This window comes from Falco punctatus (genome assembly GCF_963210335.1).
Source record: "Falco punctatus genome assembly, chromosome: 4".
Classification (NCBI taxonomy): Eukaryota; Metazoa; Chordata; class Aves; order Falconiformes; family Falconidae; genus Falco; species Falco punctatus.
In genome coordinates, this window is record NC_137583.1 from 83,828,962 (window position 1) to 83,848,123 (window position 19,162).

A 19,162-nucleotide genomic window follows, 5' to 3' on the forward strand; every position below is an offset into this window, starting at 1 on the left:
AACTTCACATACTTTGTATTCACAACCATTTTGATGAATACAGCATGTGAAAAATTATGCTTTTGCAAATGGCCGTGACCTTGATGAATAATTTAATTTCTAGAAAATGTTTGTTTTCTTTTCATTTAAAAGGAAAGAAAAAAAAATCCCCTTCTGGGCAAAATGCACTTTTCAGAAATTTAGCAAATTTTGTGGTAAAAGTATTTTTTCCAAGGGAATTCTGTATTTTTACCCACTCAATCTACTGGTCCCATGAAAAATGCAACCCCTCTAATTCATCTCACCAGGCATTTTTAAAGAAGATTTGCCTTCCCTTCTTGCCCACATCTCACTTTTGAAAGAACTGAAATCGACTTTAAACTTCTCTGGTAATCACTCCAGTGGTGACATAAGCAGATTGTTGACATCGCAAACTGAGCTGTTGTACAATCGATAACAATAAATTTTAGGTAGCATGTTTTCCTCATTCCTGCTGTTTGTCAAACTATATGATATACGCCCAAACTGGAAAGCTTTTCTAAGTCTTTTTCATAAAGGAGGAGGTTAGATTTTGGACTTGAGGCAAACTTCATGCACCAGAGCCCTCTTCTCTTTTTAATTTATTCAGAACACCACCATTTCCTTCCTTTCCCTAATTCCATCATTCCTGTGGAGTGTAAGTAAAAGAGGTACTATGCTGTCCTTTCTCTTGTACTGTTCTTAGATTGCTAAGTAATTTGAAAAGTGTCGAGTACTCAAAAAACACACCAAATGGTAGAATATGCTCAAAATAATATGCTTTGTTATAGACATATGAAATTCCTCAGAGAGGATACCATGCTGTCATTCATTTTGTGAACTCTATAAATGCACACATTGTGGCAAATTTTTACCTTTGTATTTAACTGTTTCTGATATTAAAACACTTTTGTCTTCTAATGAGCAATGCAAGAAGATTTACTGGGAGCAATGACCTTTTTTAGTAGTATTATTAGTTTATTATGTTGATATTTTAGGCCAAGTCCACTGACTTTTATAATGGAATACCATTGAAAGAAACTACTTAGTAGAAAGGCAAAACTGATAGTTATTTTGTTATGGAAAATACTGTAGTGTATACTCAGGCTTGATAGAAATGTAATATGTTCTAAGCAGCCATGCAAATTTTGAAAGAGAATACTTAGAATACCCCCAAATGTGATTATTGTATTTATGGCAGAAAAGCTGCTAAAGATTTACTTCTCCCCCTGGTCCCTGCAAAGTAAAGTAAAAACAAGAAATAGACACTGAACTGATTTTTCTGATAGGAACATGTTACAGCTTGAATCTAAATGCTATCTTAAACAATACTTGAGGGTAAAATTTGGCAGTGTCAATACCACTTCCCATACATGTTAGAATGGCTTTGATAGAAAAACAATTAACTTAAAATGGCATTTTACTTTCTCAGTGTTGGTGATGCTATTTTAAGTCATGTTGTGTTCTATTTTAAGACCCATCTTTGCAAATTAAACCTTTATTTCCTCCTTCTCATATGTCATCTTCAGTTGTATAGCTCTTGGAAGCCACATCAGTGCTTTAGCTACGAGCTGGAACTTAAGAAATAAGTTTTATTTCTGTTGCACAAGATGGCATGGCACCAGCCAGCTTTGTTTGAGATCTGAGAAACAAATAAAAGGTACAAAGACAGTAAATTTTTCTTTCATCATGCCAGTACTTCTGCAAATAAGACCAAAAAACCAGGGGAACATTTAATAGAAAATGCAGATTTTTTACCCAATCACTTGTCAGGATAAAAGTTTTCTGTAAGGAGATATCCTGCTATTGCATGAGCTATCTTGGCCTATATTTTCATAGAAGGTTTTATATTTGCATACTGGGCAGCTGGAAGTCTTTGATCCTTTGAAGGCAACCTCTTCTTTCAACCTATAATCATTTGAGAGATACACAGTCCCATAGCCTTTGAACAAGCTTACTTACCGTAATTTTTGGCCAATCCCTTTACCCAATACCACTGAACTTTGAATTTTACTTTGTTCTGAATATGGATGTGAATGTGCGTTTTACATGCTTACATACATTTGCCCACATGTCTAGAAATCGGATAATTTTACTGGACTATACTATTAATTTTTAAGTGAATTCTGAAAACCACAAAGTAATATCTCTATCATATTTCCTGTTTGTTAACTTTTTAAATTTTGGTTCTTTTTTTATTAGTTCAGAGTCTGACTAAGGCACACTGTAGATTAAATGTAGGAGAGTCCTTATAATCACATTGAGACCACTTTTCTAAATAACAAAAATGGAAGGATCAGCAAATATTTTAGTCAATATTTCTTATGCTTTTTGAGTGCTTCAAATGTTACAATTCCATCTGTAATAGAAATCAGGAAACTTGTTTGCAGGATGCCAAAATAATTATTAATTTAAAAAGGAACCCACGAATAATAGCCTTAGGCTTTACAAATATCTTCAAAAGACAAAAAAAAAAAAAGCAACAAGGTTGTTTGTGTTTCTGAAACTTTTCATTCAGTGGCACTTATATACTCCTACAATTATAACATTTGAAATTACTAACTTGGGTGCATCCATGGAAGACCTTAACCCTTTAAACACTTTGGTATGTGCTTAAATTTAATAGCATGTGTAAACCCCAGTGAAACGACCATGATTTACAGCAGTAAGGATTTTGTATTGATGTGGTACCTTTTGCCCCTTGAAGAATAAAAGAAAAATATATTTTTTATCTCCAGAAAACAAATAAGGTAACTATAAAATAAAAATGAAAATATTGACTGTGGTTATAAAAAATAGAGAAGAATAAAATTATTTAAAAGTTATAAAAAGAAAACCTATAAGGATAAAAGAAAAGATATAAAAACAAAGGCCATAAAGATAGAACTTATATAAAAGATACAATTTAGAAACTAATACCATTAAAATGTGCAGAATTTAGGCATACCTTGGAGGATAAGTCCAGGACAAAGCTGATGGTTGGATGACAGTCAGCAAGTAGTTTTGGGGGAAAGTTCTCAGGTGTGACCTTGGTGAACTCAGGCTGACAGTAGAAGTGGCATAAAGAAATGTCATGAGGGTAAACCAAAATTGTAGTGAGAGACATTAGTAAAAACTCAATTAATATGGAGAAAAAACATTTATCTAATAGTTGTACAGAAATGTTATGTAGCTTTCTTTGAGGATAGACCTTACCTGATATTGTGTTACGTTAAAACATATGTGCAAACAACACATAAAAATAATAGATACCATAAGTTCCACATACTTACTGGGGCAACCTTTTAAATACTTTCTGATCTATTCATGTCATGGTGCATTCAACAACATACTTAAATGTGTAATTTTAAGGTAGGACAACATAGTGATTGTTTGGAATAGTATTTTATTTGCAGGATGTGAAACTGAGAATCCGTAGGCAGACCTACATTCTTTCAAACAACAGACTGGGTCTCCGTTTGGTGGCAACCCCCCCACTCTAATAACAGTAATGCATTGTACATATTTTTCTTGCAAAATACAGGTCTGGTATAACTAAATATATGACAGTGCTTTTATAGCATTTTCTACTAGTTGAAGTAGTGAACTTAGTCTCCTGCATTTTCTTTCGAGGTTTTTTCCAGGGAAAACCAAGCAATTTATTCAAGTCTTTTACCAGCTTTTAGTTTTAGCTGATTCATCTGTGAAGTGGGTACACAAAATGCTTGCTTTAAAGGACTATGCAATCAGAAACAGCTATACTGATTTATACCAGCTGAAGATATGAGCCTTTCCATTTATTAATGTTCTGAAAGTACTTTGAGATCACTGGATAAAAACACTGGAGGTTTTCAGGGAAAGAGCAAATAATTTTTTACTGAGACATTCCAATCTGCTGTTTTAGAACAGTGTGGGGGTTTCTCTCTCATTTACATAAATTACTGTCCTGGACTGCTCATTTCCCTCTTAAATTACCCACACAGCAAAGGAATTCTAGCTGTATACATCAGCTTAACTTTCTTTGGAGATTTCCAGCTCTGTATGATGGTACTTGCAGTCATTTCAGTCATTTCTGAGTTGGGTACTTCTCTGCAATCTCTTCTGGGAGAACAAATGTTTGGGAGCATCCTAACCATGTGCTTTAAATGTTCAAAAATAGAATGGAAGAATAAAAGGAACAGAGTCCCTTGGTAGAATCTCTTTAATGTCTTGCATCTGATGTTCAGATTGGTGGGGAGGGGAGGATCACATGCCTGATGTTTTCCCTAGGACTACACCCAACTGGAAGGCATCCCTTGCCTTCTCTGCAGACAGCAGCATACCCAAATGGAACATATTAATTCTTTGGGGAAATCTTAGTGGGACAAAAAGGAATCTTTTCAGCTTCCCAGACATATGCTCTGTTCCCAGTACCATCAGACTTAAAGGAGGATCTGCACCGTGTTGGGCTGGAGGACACAGTTCCATTGTAACTGCAAGGTTCAGCACAGATAAATAACTCCTGTGATCCAGCTGCTCAAGCTTTCAGGCTTTGACATGTTTATTAATGAAAATGTGAGAGAAAAGAAAGAAACAGTCAGCCAGGAAAGATGCCCCTGTAAGTCTGCTGTCATCATTAGGTGAATACAGTATACCAAATATTTATGCTTCTATATGATTCAGGATCACAGAAAATAAATATCTCTTTTATGTGTTTTATTTTCTTTGGAGAAGGGAGTAGAGGAGAGTGTGAGTCATAGTGGAAGAATAAAATTAATTTCTCTTCTGAGAAAAACCACTCATTTCGTCAGAGAAGGATCCTAGCATTAACTTCTGTTTGCTGATAACCCCTGCAGCCCAGCTGGCTTCAAGAAGGAAGCTGATGGCCTGCCTGCCAGTCCCCAGTCCGTACCTATCTGGTGACGTATGGCCAGAAGCTAAATCATATTTCTTACTCCTGCTGCGGGTAAGGTAATAACTGTTCCTACCTAGGTCCGAGTGCAGGCTGCCTATGCATCCTTGCAAAGGATTTCTGATCCCTAAAGAAAAATCTAAGGAGTTGCTAAAATATTAATGAACTTCTTTCCCCCACAGAAAACCTTAATCTTTCAACAAAAACATGATCTCTTTGCATGAATTGATTAAATAATAAGAAGGTAAATATTCAGCTTACACTTTGCACCATAACAAAACCTGCCAGCTGCAGCCCAACTTCTGAGCATAGGGTTGGTCTGAGGAATCTGGGAAGGTTGACATGAATATCTGTTAGTGTATGACCAATGCTAGTTGTATGCTTTAAAAAAAACCTTAGAATATTTTCTGTTAGGAACTGATTCAAAGGATTCTGTTCTTAGGCAATTGAGAAGAAAGTGCTGTGATTCTAGAGCTCCAGAGGAGGCAGGCAATGGATGGTTTCTCTTTCTTACACCTTGCTGTGCCCTCCAGGGTTTAAATGAGATGGGAAAGGAACAAGAGACAGGGTCTGATGATTCTTTACTCCCAAGAGACAGCGAAAGGTCAGTAGCTGTCCCTGCCTGCCCAACCATTCTGTGTCCTGAGGTAGGAGAAGCATGTTTACAAGGGAGAAGTGAGCTTCACACTGCTTTTGTGTGAAAAAAAAAAAAAGGTGGAATATTGTGCTTTGTGTAGGCTTTCTTTAAAGCTGCCAACCTCAAAACATTATTCTGAAGACAGTTATTCAGGGATAATAGAGGCACGGAAGCCTGAGAGGTGGCAAATGCCAAAAGGTTTTATTTATGTCCTGGTGAGATTTAGTCCGTATTTTTAAATGTATGTGTATGAGTGCTTACAGCACTTCATAAGATAGGTTAGTATCTGTCGTTTTTGTGATGGAATTTACACGTTTTGTGCCACAAAGGAGTTCCTGCCAAGGCAAGACAAATGTTAGAGAGGTCCTACATACACAAAGTCCAAAACAAAAAGCTATGATGTTTTCTAGACCTTAAGCTGCTCTTCTCTAAGCACAGATCTTATAGCAGTTATTCAAAAGAGGAGCAACTTCAAATGTGTGTTGATGTAGAGGAAGACTGGATTAGGGATTTAGGAACTAGATGTCTGATGTCTATATGATCCTCTCTGCAACTGACTTGTAGATGTCATCTTTTTGAAAGACCAAATAGTAGTCTTGGTAACCAAATAGTTAGCCAGTTAGTCCTGGCTAACAAGGACCACAGACACCCTGAGATGTTTTAGAGAAGAGTCAGGCTTGCTATCCTACTAAATAGATTACATTTTCCATAATGTCTTTTTTTAAAGAAAAGTCCTTAAGGGCTTCTATTCAGTATTAAATCAAGAACAGTATAAGATGGATAAGCCCTGACATTCCAAGTCCCTCAGTATTACAGAGGGTGAAAGAGAAATGAACAAAGACACAGGTCTTGTGGGCACATAGGTTAGCTCTTTTGGTACGTAGTATGCAGAGTAGAAGCAACAAAGTTTTGTCATAATTTGTGAGACAGTATTATAGCAAAAGTAAGATGATATTCCTCTGGTGAAATCTGACAGACACTGTGTGCATTTTTAAAAGAAAAAATTCTTTCAGAAAAACCCTCATGTCTTATTTTAGTCATGTGAATTCAGGTAATACTGAAAGCAGTAACAAAACAGTGAATTCTAAATGTCACCTCTGGTTAATATCCTTATAGCCTTATCCTTCCTTTAGCTGAGATTCCTATATATAATTTCTGTAGAGATTTATAAATATGCTACTATTTCCTGTTCAGTTCTATTAAAGATGGAGTTAATAGCTATTCCTGGTACTTTGTGCTGAAAGACCTTGTTTTCAGTATTTAATAATTTTACTAATGTCACCCAGTGTGGCTGGCAGTTTTCATGTCAGACATATTTATTTGAAAAAATTTTGAAGAAATTGTGGCTAAACAATTTTTACTGCTCCTAAGAATGAGATTAAGGGTCAAATGCATTGTTTTGCCCAAGTTATAAAAAAATGTGCTGACATCTTTATGCTTTTGAGCAAGGCCTTGAAATGTGGTGGAAGTGTGGCAGATTTTTCCAATGTTCCAAATTACAAGACTCAAAAATCTCATTCTGTGTTAGCCTGGTTATGTTTGTTAGTGCTCGGCAACTTCAGTTACCAGAGTTTCTGTCTGCACTGAACACATTCCATCCTCTGACTCCTGAGCATTGTCCATGCTGTACTCTGTGGTGCTGCCACTTTGTTGGACATGAAGGAATAAAAACCAGAGCCTGACTTGAATTTGAGGAAATTTGAATGGAGGAGGAGGGCAAAAGCTCAAGTGGCTGCGGATAGGGCGGGTTCTCTATAGGACCCCTCCTTCTTTAAGCATTAAAGATATGTTGTGCTATGGGGACAGATCAAGACTGCATGTCAGCCACAGTCTTCATCACTAATCAGGATCCATGCCGCATGAGTTGCAGACGTGAGGAAGTTTGGGAAGTATGTGTTTCTTCAGACAATGAACATATAGCTAGAGTATCAGAACGCATGTACAAAAGAAAGATAAGGCGTGGTTTCATAGGAGATATTTCTTCTTGATACTGTTCCCTAACTTTGTGGAGATTAGCCTGCAAAAATGTTCAGTCACTGTAGTGTCTAATGTAATTATTAATATGTGTACTTTGTGTGTTATATAGTTACACATCATGGAACTACGGGAAAAAAGACCTAGAAAGGAAGTAATCTGACCTTCTGCCTCAAGGTCGTGTCAGCTTGAACCTGTAGCAAGTTTGATGGATATCTGTTTTAACTATTATAAAAACCTTAAAGAGGTGGAGACTCTTTAATTTTCTTAAACATTTTATTTAAATTATTATCTGTCTTTACTATTAAAAAGCTTTTTCTGGTGTCTGAACTACAGCTTTCCTGCTGCAACTACTTCACGTCCTATCCACAGTGGAAATGCAGAATATTTCTTTCCTCCTACAACAACCACCTATATATTTTTGGACTTTTATAATATTTATTCTCATGTTATGTGAATCAAACAATTATAATTCTATCATTTTATCCACTTGGGTCATGCTTTTTAGAATTTTTTTCTTTCCTTTTGTTCTCTCAAGTTGGTCTGTGTCCATACTGGAATCCATGCTTCAGCAGAGGCCTACTAATGACATGTAAAAAAAGGAATATTTCACAAATTGCATCACTTTGCCTGCAGACATTCATAGTGCAATTTCAGCAAATTCACTAGAAAAATGGAGTTGCTTCTATCTTTTTTTTCTAATGTAAAACAATATTCATTGAAATGCTGTATGCCCTGACAAAGTCTTTTTCCTTATTCTGAATTCACTTTTTCTCTGACTATATATAAGGAACACTTTCCTAATATGAAAATTACCTTTGAAGAAATCAGAACAAAATCAGGTTTATAAAACAGATCAAAAACTGAACTAAAGGAAAATCTAAGGAGTTGTTAAAATATTAATGAACTTTTTTCCCCCCACAGAAAACCTTAATCTTTCCACAAAAACATGATCTCTTTGGCATAAATTAATTAAATGATAAAAAAGTAAATATTGAACTAAAGCAAATGATATTACACATGCGCAGAATTGATCTTCAGGTTTTGACCAGTGCAGATCAACTGAGATTTCCTTGAGTTACTATATTTGGAATAGAACATTCATTTGTATATTTGGCTTTTAATATTAGTGATGTTCCCCTGACTAGCCCAGTCATTACAGGCTCAGTATTTGTTGCACTAGTGAAAACCACCTGGATGCTTTCCCTTCAGAAATTCAGCCTGGAAGAAAGCAGATTCGAGTGCAGAACGCAGGCTTTTGTCTTCTCCTTCAACACACCTTCAATGTTTTGAGTTTGGATAAGAGCAAAACCAAAGCAACAAAATATCCCCATGGAAGTTTGTCAAGGAATGGGTTAAAAAAGTGGAATCTTTGTGACTGTGAAGGGCTGAATTATCTTCCGACGCCAGCAGGGGTTGCTGTCACTAGTTTGTGGTTGTCACATTCCTGTTATGCTTGACCTTGGAAAGGCTTGACAACATAGTCTGGATTTGATTAAGGGAATTTCATGTTTTTCCTTTGCTAGAGTCACCCCCCACCTCGACAAACATTTAAAAATGTTAAGAAGAAAAAAAAGAAGTTTGGAAAGCAAACATTTTCCCAAAAGAAATTTATAGTTCAAATTTACACCAAGTTCGCACTAACTGGAGCAGTCCGGGTTTCCACTCAGGCTTTGAGTGCTCTCTGTAAACCATTAGTCACTTCCCTGGAAGAGGCAGCTTTTTATAGGCAGCAGAATAAAACAGGCACAGATGTGTGTGTAATATTAGAGGCTTTCACATGTACCTGCATTTATTTTTTTTCCTCAATTGTAGAAAAGAAAAAAGAGTGAATATAGAAAGAAATTAATTGAAGCCTTGGACTGTGTTTGGTTTTGGACAGCTACCATGAAGATCAGTTTAATTAAAAGAAAATATCTTCTGTTGTGGATTTTTGAGATTGTGGCAATTTATATCATGAGGATACAAGTTCTTTTAATTTTTAACAGGTTGGTTTTTTTCACTCTACAGGACTGTGATTATGCCAGCTGCCAATGAGTTTGATCCAGAGATTGTCCTGGTGTCAGCGGGATTTGATGCCGTGGAAGGCCACGACCCTCCACTGGGCGGGTACAAAGTCACGGCTAAATGTAGGTATCATCATAAGGCTCATGTTTTGGAGTTGGCATTTTTTTTGGTTAGGAACCTTACTTTAATTCCAGCTTACATCCATATTTCAATTCTGTGAGGTGACACCCGTGCCACTGAGGGCAGACACTCTATGTCAGTTAATGCCTAGAGATGCCCATGGAGCTGTGGGTCTCACTCAGCTCACAGACAGGGTGGAAATAAACACATTAGTGTTTCTGGATCACTCCTTTCTGTTCCTCTTGGCATTTTTGTCTTGACTTTTTAAAGCATTACTTTTCTGGCATTCAACTAACATTTTAGAGGTTTCATGCTTTTTGATAGGCTTCATTTTCCAAATGCTGGAGTAAGTTATTTCTCTTTAAATATATATTGGAGATTTTAGACTTTGGAGGCCTAAATCCAATCTCATATTGCTCTTTGTTATTGTAATCTTTTCAGCTTGATGGCATTAATCCTGAATTACATCAGTGTTCATGAAGGCCAAAGTTTTCTAAAAGACTACTCTGTTGGGTCTCAATGTTTGGATGTCCATTTCAGTCCTCCAAAATGTGTGCTCATGGCAGACAATTAATAGTTTCTGAAAGACAGGTCTGTCTGAAGTGTCTCATATGTAGCACTCCAAAGTCACTAGTTCTTACAGAGTATCATGGCCAAACTGGTTCTGAGCCTGGGATGTTAAGCAGGGCTGGGTAATGGAGTAACTCTCTGCAGAGTAATGTGTGCTGTGACATCACTATATATAAATCCCTTTCCATAAGACAACACAAAATGATTTCCTAATGCAATGCTGTGAATAATTTTCTTCAGTATATATACTTTTCTTCAGTATATCTCAATAAATTCATAATAACACTTAAAAAACTATTAAATATGTATCTCTGCTGCTAATGACAAATGCCTTGGGAAAAGTCTGGAGAAGTCGATGAGACCTAATGGCATTTAACAGACTGCACAAATGGACTCCAGCTCAGAGAATTTTGTCCTTCTGACCTCTGCCTTTTGTTACAGGTCAGTAGAACGAAGTTGGTGTTTACCTCAGGAAGAGCAGGGAAAAGACACATATTTTATTTTCATTTTAACTGCATGCTGCACAGGTTCCCCTGAATACCAGGCACAAAAGGATAGATGGAGAGCTAGAGTAACTGTCCACAGTGACATGCTATGGAAAGCAGGAATGCAGAGAGCAGTGCGAGGGCCCACCCAAAGACACTCACACAGGCACAAGTGGAAAGGGAACGACTCTGTGGCTGCAATAAGGCATATTGAGTTTTAGCACAGATTTTCAGGTTAATGCAGTGGTTGCGCTAGAGAGGAAAGGAACATAGCAGCCTGTATGCATGTTTTGAGTTTCACTTCTCTGTGTATTACGATTTTTAGTAAAACACTGTGCATGAAAAAGCCCTTTGTAAGAGGTTTACCCACTGATTTTTTTTCCGTAAATATGGTTCCTCGTCAGAGGCACCATTCCATGAGCTTATGTGGTAGGATGATGAGCCTTCAACCAGTGCACAATAGATACTTTGTTGAGAAACATTGTATAATTTTCTGTATTTTGCATCTGAGAATGCATGCAACATGTCCCTGAAGGATGCATGATGCTCTAATGAGATGCTTTGGCATACATGATATTCTGGCATAGCAGCATCAACAACTTCACTAGAAATTGCAATATGATTCATATTTTCCTCTCAGGTTAGACTGAATTTCAACCTGAAAGCAAGAAAAACTGTTTGTTATTGGAATCAGTGTTAATTTTCATTCATTAATTAATTAGTTAAGTCTTCATAACTTTTTTTAGAAACTGAAATCAGTACATTTTTTAATATAAGAGGCTGTACATCTGCAAGTTACACGTGTCTGTAAGCAAAAAAGATGATTTTACAGTAGGTGGCTCTTGTTTAAATTAAGGGAAAAGCCAAGATAGATCCAGATAATGATCATGCACCTGAGGGATGAATAAAGCCTTTTGTACAGAGCCAAAGGAATTTATTATTTCCCCAAAACAAAATTCTCCACATTCCACCATACCATTTTAGAACATGGCATACTATACGTGGTATGTAGAAATATGAGCAGTCTATTAAAAAAAATAAAGTCCAAAGAGAAACTTTCATAATAAAGACTAAAAACAGATATTCATGCAACTTTTTAATATAATTTGTTTGTAATAATTAGAATTATGCTCAAAATGAGTAAATGCAAAATAAAGTTCAACCTGTAAATATTCTTTCTTTATAAATCTTTAGCACTTTGTGTATACTTAGTACATTGAATTTTCTGATTTCTATGCCAAATACAAATTTTACATATATAAATTAGGAAGAGATTGACATCAAAAGAGAGAAGATGGGTCTTTAGCTACTAACCTTGCTGTTAAAGATAGTTAGGGAGACATTAGATTCTTGATAAGGAATTATTTATGTCTTTCCTTCAGAGTACAGTCAAAGAGAAAAAATGAAAATGTATTAACAAATCAGCACTCCCAAGTCATTAAGTAAAAACCATCCAATGAAGATAACAAATTGGACTAGTGGCAGCCTTTGGAGTAACCACAGAGCAGGCAACTACATACAGAAAAAAATGGTCTACTAAATCTATGCAGTTTGATAGGTGTAAATTATAACCTGCTTATTTTAATTTTTTGCTTTATCGACATGCAACCTGATTTACTGAAGAGCTGCCATGTCTGACTAGAAACAAACACAACAGAAACAAAATAGTCCTATATATTTTTGCAGCTGATTTTAAATGCATGGATTTGATGTGCATGTCAAGATTTCTCACAGTTGAGGTGAATCTCAGCCCCTCTAGAAGGGTGTAGAATAGAAGACGGCCAACTGAGATCAGTGATGATAGCAGATCTAGGCAATATCTCACTTGCCTAATTTATCTCCAGTCCCATTAAGTAACAAAATCACTAACAGTCTTTTTCCATTGGAAGAAAGAGGTAATGTTTGAAAAGGATTGGCAGGGAAGCTCTTTCCTTTCATATGACACTTTTCAAATCACTTCCCATAAGTAAATCTTTTTCTCCAACTACCTTTGTGATGCATCCTTGTCTGTTAATGTTTTGAGGAGAAAATTTTTCACTAAACTAATGAATATTTAACTAACTTTTACCTGGCCTCAAAAAAGAATTTGTTAGGTGCAATACAGAATTGAGACTGAATATTAACTAAAACATTTGTTTCAATCCTGACTTTGAGGATTTCACAGGCACATTTTATTTTGTGTTGGCTCTTTGTTCCAGTCCTTTCTTTTAATGAAGTGTTACCATTTCAAAAGGTGCTTGTATATACCCAGGTACACATACACATCTTGAATCATATACTCAATCCATGTGCATAAACTTTGTGATGGCTTTTATATTCTGTTAAGAAAAAAAATGAGCTGCAAAGACTTGAGATGACTCGTGGCATATGGCAAACTTTCTGTTGCAGGGAAGCTCTCAGGCCTTTGGAACCAGCTATATTCCTGATATCTTAGTAAGAAAAGGCAAGCTTTATAGACAACACTGTTTATAAGAACGCCTAGCATAATTAGAAACAGTAGGTATACTGTTGAGTGCACAACCACTTTGTCCTGAAGATCTTCTGAAAAAAAGAGATTACATCTGAAAAGAAGTTTGTTTTTCTACATACACCCTTTCTTTCGGATAAAGATATTATCTCCACTCACAAACTCTGCCTTGCCTGTGTCCTTATGCTATGATAATTGCACCAAGTTTAACATCAAATAGCAAAGCAAAGAAAACGAAGCACTTGGCATGTTAAACCTTTGTGGTAGCCCTCTTGGCCTGAGGTCTTGCATCAATTAAAGGTGCCAAATCCTCCTCAAGAGCTTCTCTAAATTCTGGTAGGATCTGTCTCAGATTGTCAGGGATATCCAAGCAATTTATCTCAGATTCTACTTCCTATGGCCTCTCTCTTATGACTCAAGCTTAACTTCATTAGCCAGAATAGTGGAGTATCTTTTGTATTGTCAAGTCCATATTTAGTATTGGCATAATTGTCCAAGTTTCTTTGTTAAAATGGTTCCCTAGGCTGTATGGTGAAGGTGGATGCAGCAGCAAGAGCTCTGTCATGTACTGTCTTATGCAGAGCAACTATTGATGTCATTGAGATCTCTTTGTTTAGATCAGAGACTATAAAGGTGCTTTAATTTTACTGTAAACTATGATCAGATGAGAGGAAAACATGTGTCAGTTCCTGACTAGCCTAATATTTCCTTTTTATTACTAAAAAGGTATTATTTTTTCAATAAAGTAACAGATAAAATATCAACACAATATATTATGTATTAAAACCATAATTTTATCAAATCCACTTTTTTGTACTGGAGCAGTAAAAATAGTATTGACAATAAAGTAGAAGAAAACAAATGGGGGAAGAAATAAAGGGGATAAAGAAGTTTTATATTTAGAATAGTGAGGAGATGCCTAAAGAGTATGAACAAACTCTTCTATCTTATCCTGATGATGCTTAGGTGGAACTACTGAAAATGGAGCTGAAACAGTCAGTGCTTTATTTAATAGTTAATTTTTATAACTTCTGCTAAAATGTATTGTATTATCACACCATTTGAATTCTGTGCAGAGAACAGGTCTGAAAAATAGCTACCAGATCTGATCATAAATTTGCAAGTTGTTAGATCTTTCAATAGCACTGCTTTTAAATTTAGCTCTGCTGACTGAAGTTTTCCCTGTAACACTATCCTGAGGTGAAGTACTTTGTTTTATAGAGCAGCCCTTAGAATCATGCTTGCGTCAAAGTCACTGAGATCACTTTACTGTTCAAGTAAATATTGTATGTAATTGCTCATTAAATGGTGACCATTCCATAAAAGAATAAAGTAAATAGAGAAGTGTCAAGCAAGAATAAAGATTTCTTTCAGATTACTTATCTTCCTGAAGCACTGCATTTTTTAAGGGCTATGGAGATTTCCTGGAGTCTTCCTGTTGCTTTACTCTCTTATTCCAAAGATGCTATTTGACACCAAAGTGCAAAATAAGATCAGCAATTAACAGTAGGAAAATATACCACTGCAGGCATTTAAAGAGTGAATTATATTTTGTCAGTTTGGAAACCTGTCTACTGTTATGCCAAATTTGTGATGCAAGGTTGACCCAGTGTCTAGAATATAACTCACTCTTAACAAAGCTGATTTGCAACTTTTAAAGTTTTTATTTGTTATTTGAGAAAATTGCAATAACTCCCTTAACTTATCAAAAGCTGCATTGCCCTGTGATACATTCCATTCAAGTGGGACCAATGAAAAATGTGCTAAAGCTATGAACAATTTCCCTCCTCATGAGCCCTCGGCAGGTAAACTTAGAGGACTCTGTTTAACAGTGCACAGTATGTCTGATGAATCACAGCAGAGGAAACAATTAATGATCTAAACAGTTTATTTCCAAAGGATATGTCAGCATAAGTGGTAGAAATTAATGTGTAAAAAGGGCTGCTGACTTACATGTAGCCTATAGGTCTTCCACTGAGACATCTTTTCTCATGGCTGAAAGTGGTACTTCTCAGAATACAAGAGCAACCAGGTTGAAGTTGGGGACCTATCCTTTTTTTTTCTGCTTTGCCATTCACATTTCAGTTCCAGCTTCTCACAGGGAGTAATGATTTTTGATAACAAGGTCTCTGGATGTAGCATGCAATGCTATAAAAAGCTAAACCAACTTGCATATGGGGACAAGCAAATTCAGAAGTAACATGTACAGTTTTAATAATGAGATGACTAATCACTGAAACAAGTGATCTAGTATGATGTATTTGCCATCACTGGGAGTTTTAAATGAGACCTATAAATAGATGGTCTCTTCAATGACCAATGTTTTCTTGAGTCTTCACAACTGTCCTACTGTATCTTGGAATGCATGTTAGAAACAGACCAAAGGAAGATGCTAGAACTGTGTATCACCAAATTCAAATGTAGAACTGATCTAAGACTGGTACTTCAGCTATGTTTCAGAGAAAAGGTTTCCTATGTGCCAGCCTCACTATCTCTAAAATATTCTATGTGACTATTCTGAGTATTTCAAGTACTGCAAATAATATCTATGATTGGTGGTTGGTTTTTTTTCCTGGAAGTGCTTAATTTCTAAAGAAATCCCCAAATAATATTGTAACCATTTACTGACTGTGAATTATTTAGGGTAGAGTGATTGCAATGTCTTTTGGGAGGTACTACACTTTCTTCTGATTGTCCAATAGGCCCTTCAAGAAAGGTTCTTGACTGGGACTACTGGGGCTAAGGTAATAGAGAAATTATAGAGGAAGGCAGGCAAAAAGAGTCCATGCAAATTGACAGCTGGCTAACAGAATAATTGTTTTGACTTGGTAGCTGTTTAAACACAATTCAAGTCTCTAAAAATAGCACTGCAGGTTTTTATGATGTCATGTCTAATTTCTTCTTTTCACAAGCAAGAAAGTCTTTTTGACCCAGATATCAGCAGAAGAAGCTATGATTTTGTAAAGTCTGGCAATAAGTGCTTCAGAGTGCACTTCCAGTAGATGGTGTGAGCTGCTCCAATAACTCATTATGTAGTAAAGGGTGCTCGCATGCCCCTTGCTTTTCTGAATTGTCCATTACTTACCTTGCACTGGCCCTAGTTCTTGTTAAATCTCTGTAAACACATGCAGTGTTGACTCATCAACCCATAAGAAAATTTAATCAACCAAAAAAGTGAAGAGGTTTCTGTTAGGCTTTGAAGCTGAATCAGGTTATGGAGGGACCAATGTGTGCCACAGCTAGTGGAAGTGGGGTAGGGGCAGTAGAGAAAGGGAGACATGGAGTAGGATACCTCTTGGTAGCAGAAAGCTGTTAAATTAACTCAGTTGCCCCAACTGCTTTCTTTTCTGAATTCTTCTGAGTACAGAGATTTGATTTTGGTTGACATAATTTAGTTATCTTTGCGGTACTGGAGGTGATAAGATTGTTATCCAGCAGGACAGATCTTGAGCATTTGACACAGAGCTAAAAGCATTGGAGGTGGGGTGGAACAATGATCGTTCATAAAGTTTTTCACGGGAGAGTCTCATGATTCACATCAGAAATTTTCATTTTGTTCCTTTTGTTTCTTGGAAACTACAGGGTACCCAGTGACTGGCAGCAAAAAAATGTAGCATCAAGACTTTGCTTCCAGTTGTTCACATTGGAAAGCGAAGTTTGGGTTTTCTCGAGGGTGATTTTTGAATACTAATTGAATGATTGCTGGGTACAATACAAAAGGCATCAAAATAGATGAAAAGTTCATTGGTGACTTACCCTCAGAGATGAGTATTTTCATAGGATTTACCAGGAGAAGGAAAGTATTTTCTTTTTCCTCCTAGCCCACAACAGTGGTTGCCGTAACATAACTGTTGGATTGCCCAGTCTCCAAAGCCAGCTTATACTGCATTTACTCCTGCATTTGTACTCAGATTTTCTCTTGCGCTGCAGATATCAGTGAATTATTTGCCAGTGACTCCAGTGGCCAATACATTATTGACATTTACACTACATTTACATTTATGAATAAAAAATATAGAAAATTCCAGAAATCATGTTCATGGAAATTGAGCGAAGGTTGGAATTCACTGTATAAAATTAATGTCCTCTCTAGGACATAGCATAGCAAAAGGCAAAGGTGAAGGTGAAGATATAAGAGTATATGTCCCCCCCTTTTCTTTTCTTTTCTTTTTTTTTTTTTTTTTTTTTACTATATAAATGGACAACTCTAATGTTGAGTTGAGGAATCTGCCTTCACATGCTGTCAAGTAAGCATGTGTCAATGGCTTGGATCATGGATTTGAACCAAGAGAAACAGACTGGTGAACAATTCACCTCATTTACTGAGGCCAGAGAAATCCTTGTCTTCAGACTTCAGGGCACTCATGTCTAACTGAACACGTATTTAAAACACATCTGAAGGATTTGGAATCTTAGCACTGGTTTTGTTGTTGTCCAGAGTTTTCACTGGGTGAAAACTAGTGTGCCTTCCAGAAAGGGTCTACCTAAGCAGGAAGTGAGAGCAGTTAGAAATATTAATAAATTAGCACTGATTTGACCTGCTCTTTCACTTTCACTTAGCCTTTCTTTCCGTAAATCAGCCAGGAGAGATTTCCATTTTCCACTCCCACTCCTGTCGCACAAACAGATCTGTCTGCAAGCTAGTTAACTGACTCGTACAAGTGAAAAACCACCTGTATACTATGCTCCAGTATACAGTGCTGATCCATCTGCAGAATGCATCAGGTGCCACTTCCTTGATTTAGGGCAGTTGCTGGGGACAGGGCAGAGGATAGATTGCAATGGGGGGAAAAAGGATCTACAGAACCATTAAGAATTATTTTCCCTTTTCAGTCATCTTCCCTTATCTCTTCACCTACCTCTTGTTATTTTTTCTTTCATGCTACAGTATTGCCATTGGCTAATGACAATAACTGATGTGAGGGGTGCGAAAAAGGTAAAAATTGGTGGCAACTTCTCTCAGTTCTGAAATTTAAACTTATGAAATCTTTTTCCTTAATGAAACCAAAAGACTGTCACATTTAGTAGAAGAAAGAAAAGGAAAAATAATTTCTTTGCTTAGGCAGTATTAAACTTGTCAGATTACAATTTAAATACAGCAAATTAAATATAAGTTTTTAGAGCCATTTTGAAACTAATGGGGCTTGACACAGTGTTCAGCAACTTGCATGTGCCTTTCACAGGACTGGATCCTGAGAGAAAATTGTTGAAAGACATCTCCAAATGTGGATTTCTCCATAACAAAGTGTCTGATCTTTTATAGCATCATTGCATTGGGAATTAGGCTTGTCTTTGGGAATTTGTAAAGCCTTTAGTAGAAGAGCATGATTTATGTCTTAGAATTTAACTATTCTCTGTAATAAATAGAAATGTGCCACAAGTATTTACTTGGTTGTGCCATGGGAAAATTTTTAACATATTGTTCACAGCTTCAGAATGCTATAAAAGAAGACATGTAATTTGCAGACTGGACTATCCTTTGTGATTTCTAACCAATAGATTTGATTAATATCTTTCAAAAGAGACACCAGCCAAAATGTTTACATGTCATTAGGCAGAGAAGAAGGGAGCACACACAGTTCTGATTATGAGCTTGGATGGTTCATTTCTTTGGGCTTCACATCCCTACTACTTAAGGCAGACTGTAACTTTAAGATGTTATCTCTTGCCTGCGCAAATAAACAGCCAGTTATGCTTTTTATGGTGGGTAGTTCTCAAACCAACAGGGGATTAGAAGATATTAGCTGGAGTTTGTGGTTCCCTGATGAACTATCACAGGGTCCATGGATTCCTGTCCTGAATATTTCACAGAGCAAACACCTCTTATCTGGGGTGATATTCTCACACTGGCCTCTTGGCCATGGACTTCAAAAGCTGATCACAGGGAGGGCTAGAGAGGCAATAACCCTCAATATAACAGTCCATCCTGATAGGGACAGACAAGGTAAGGGTAAGGAGTCTCTGAAGTTTGCTCTTGTGTGTTTAGCCCCATGGGGTGATAAGGGGCCATCTGTTTTTTCAGTCTGCAAACCCAT

General features: G+C 36.6%; 1 protein-coding gene across 1 annotated transcript in view; it reads left to right on the forward strand.

Annotated features, from left to right (window-relative positions):
• Positions 1-19,162, forward strand: part of HDAC9 (histone deacetylase 9) — a 482,690-nt gene that overhangs the window by 412,760 nt on the left and 50,768 nt on the right. The window contains exon 23 of the mRNA XM_080383947.1: positions 9,489-9,607. Within this exon, the coding sequence (XP_080240073.1) occupies positions 9,489-9,607 (119 nt within the window). The remainder of the gene's footprint in view (positions 1-9,488; positions 9,608-19,162) is intronic.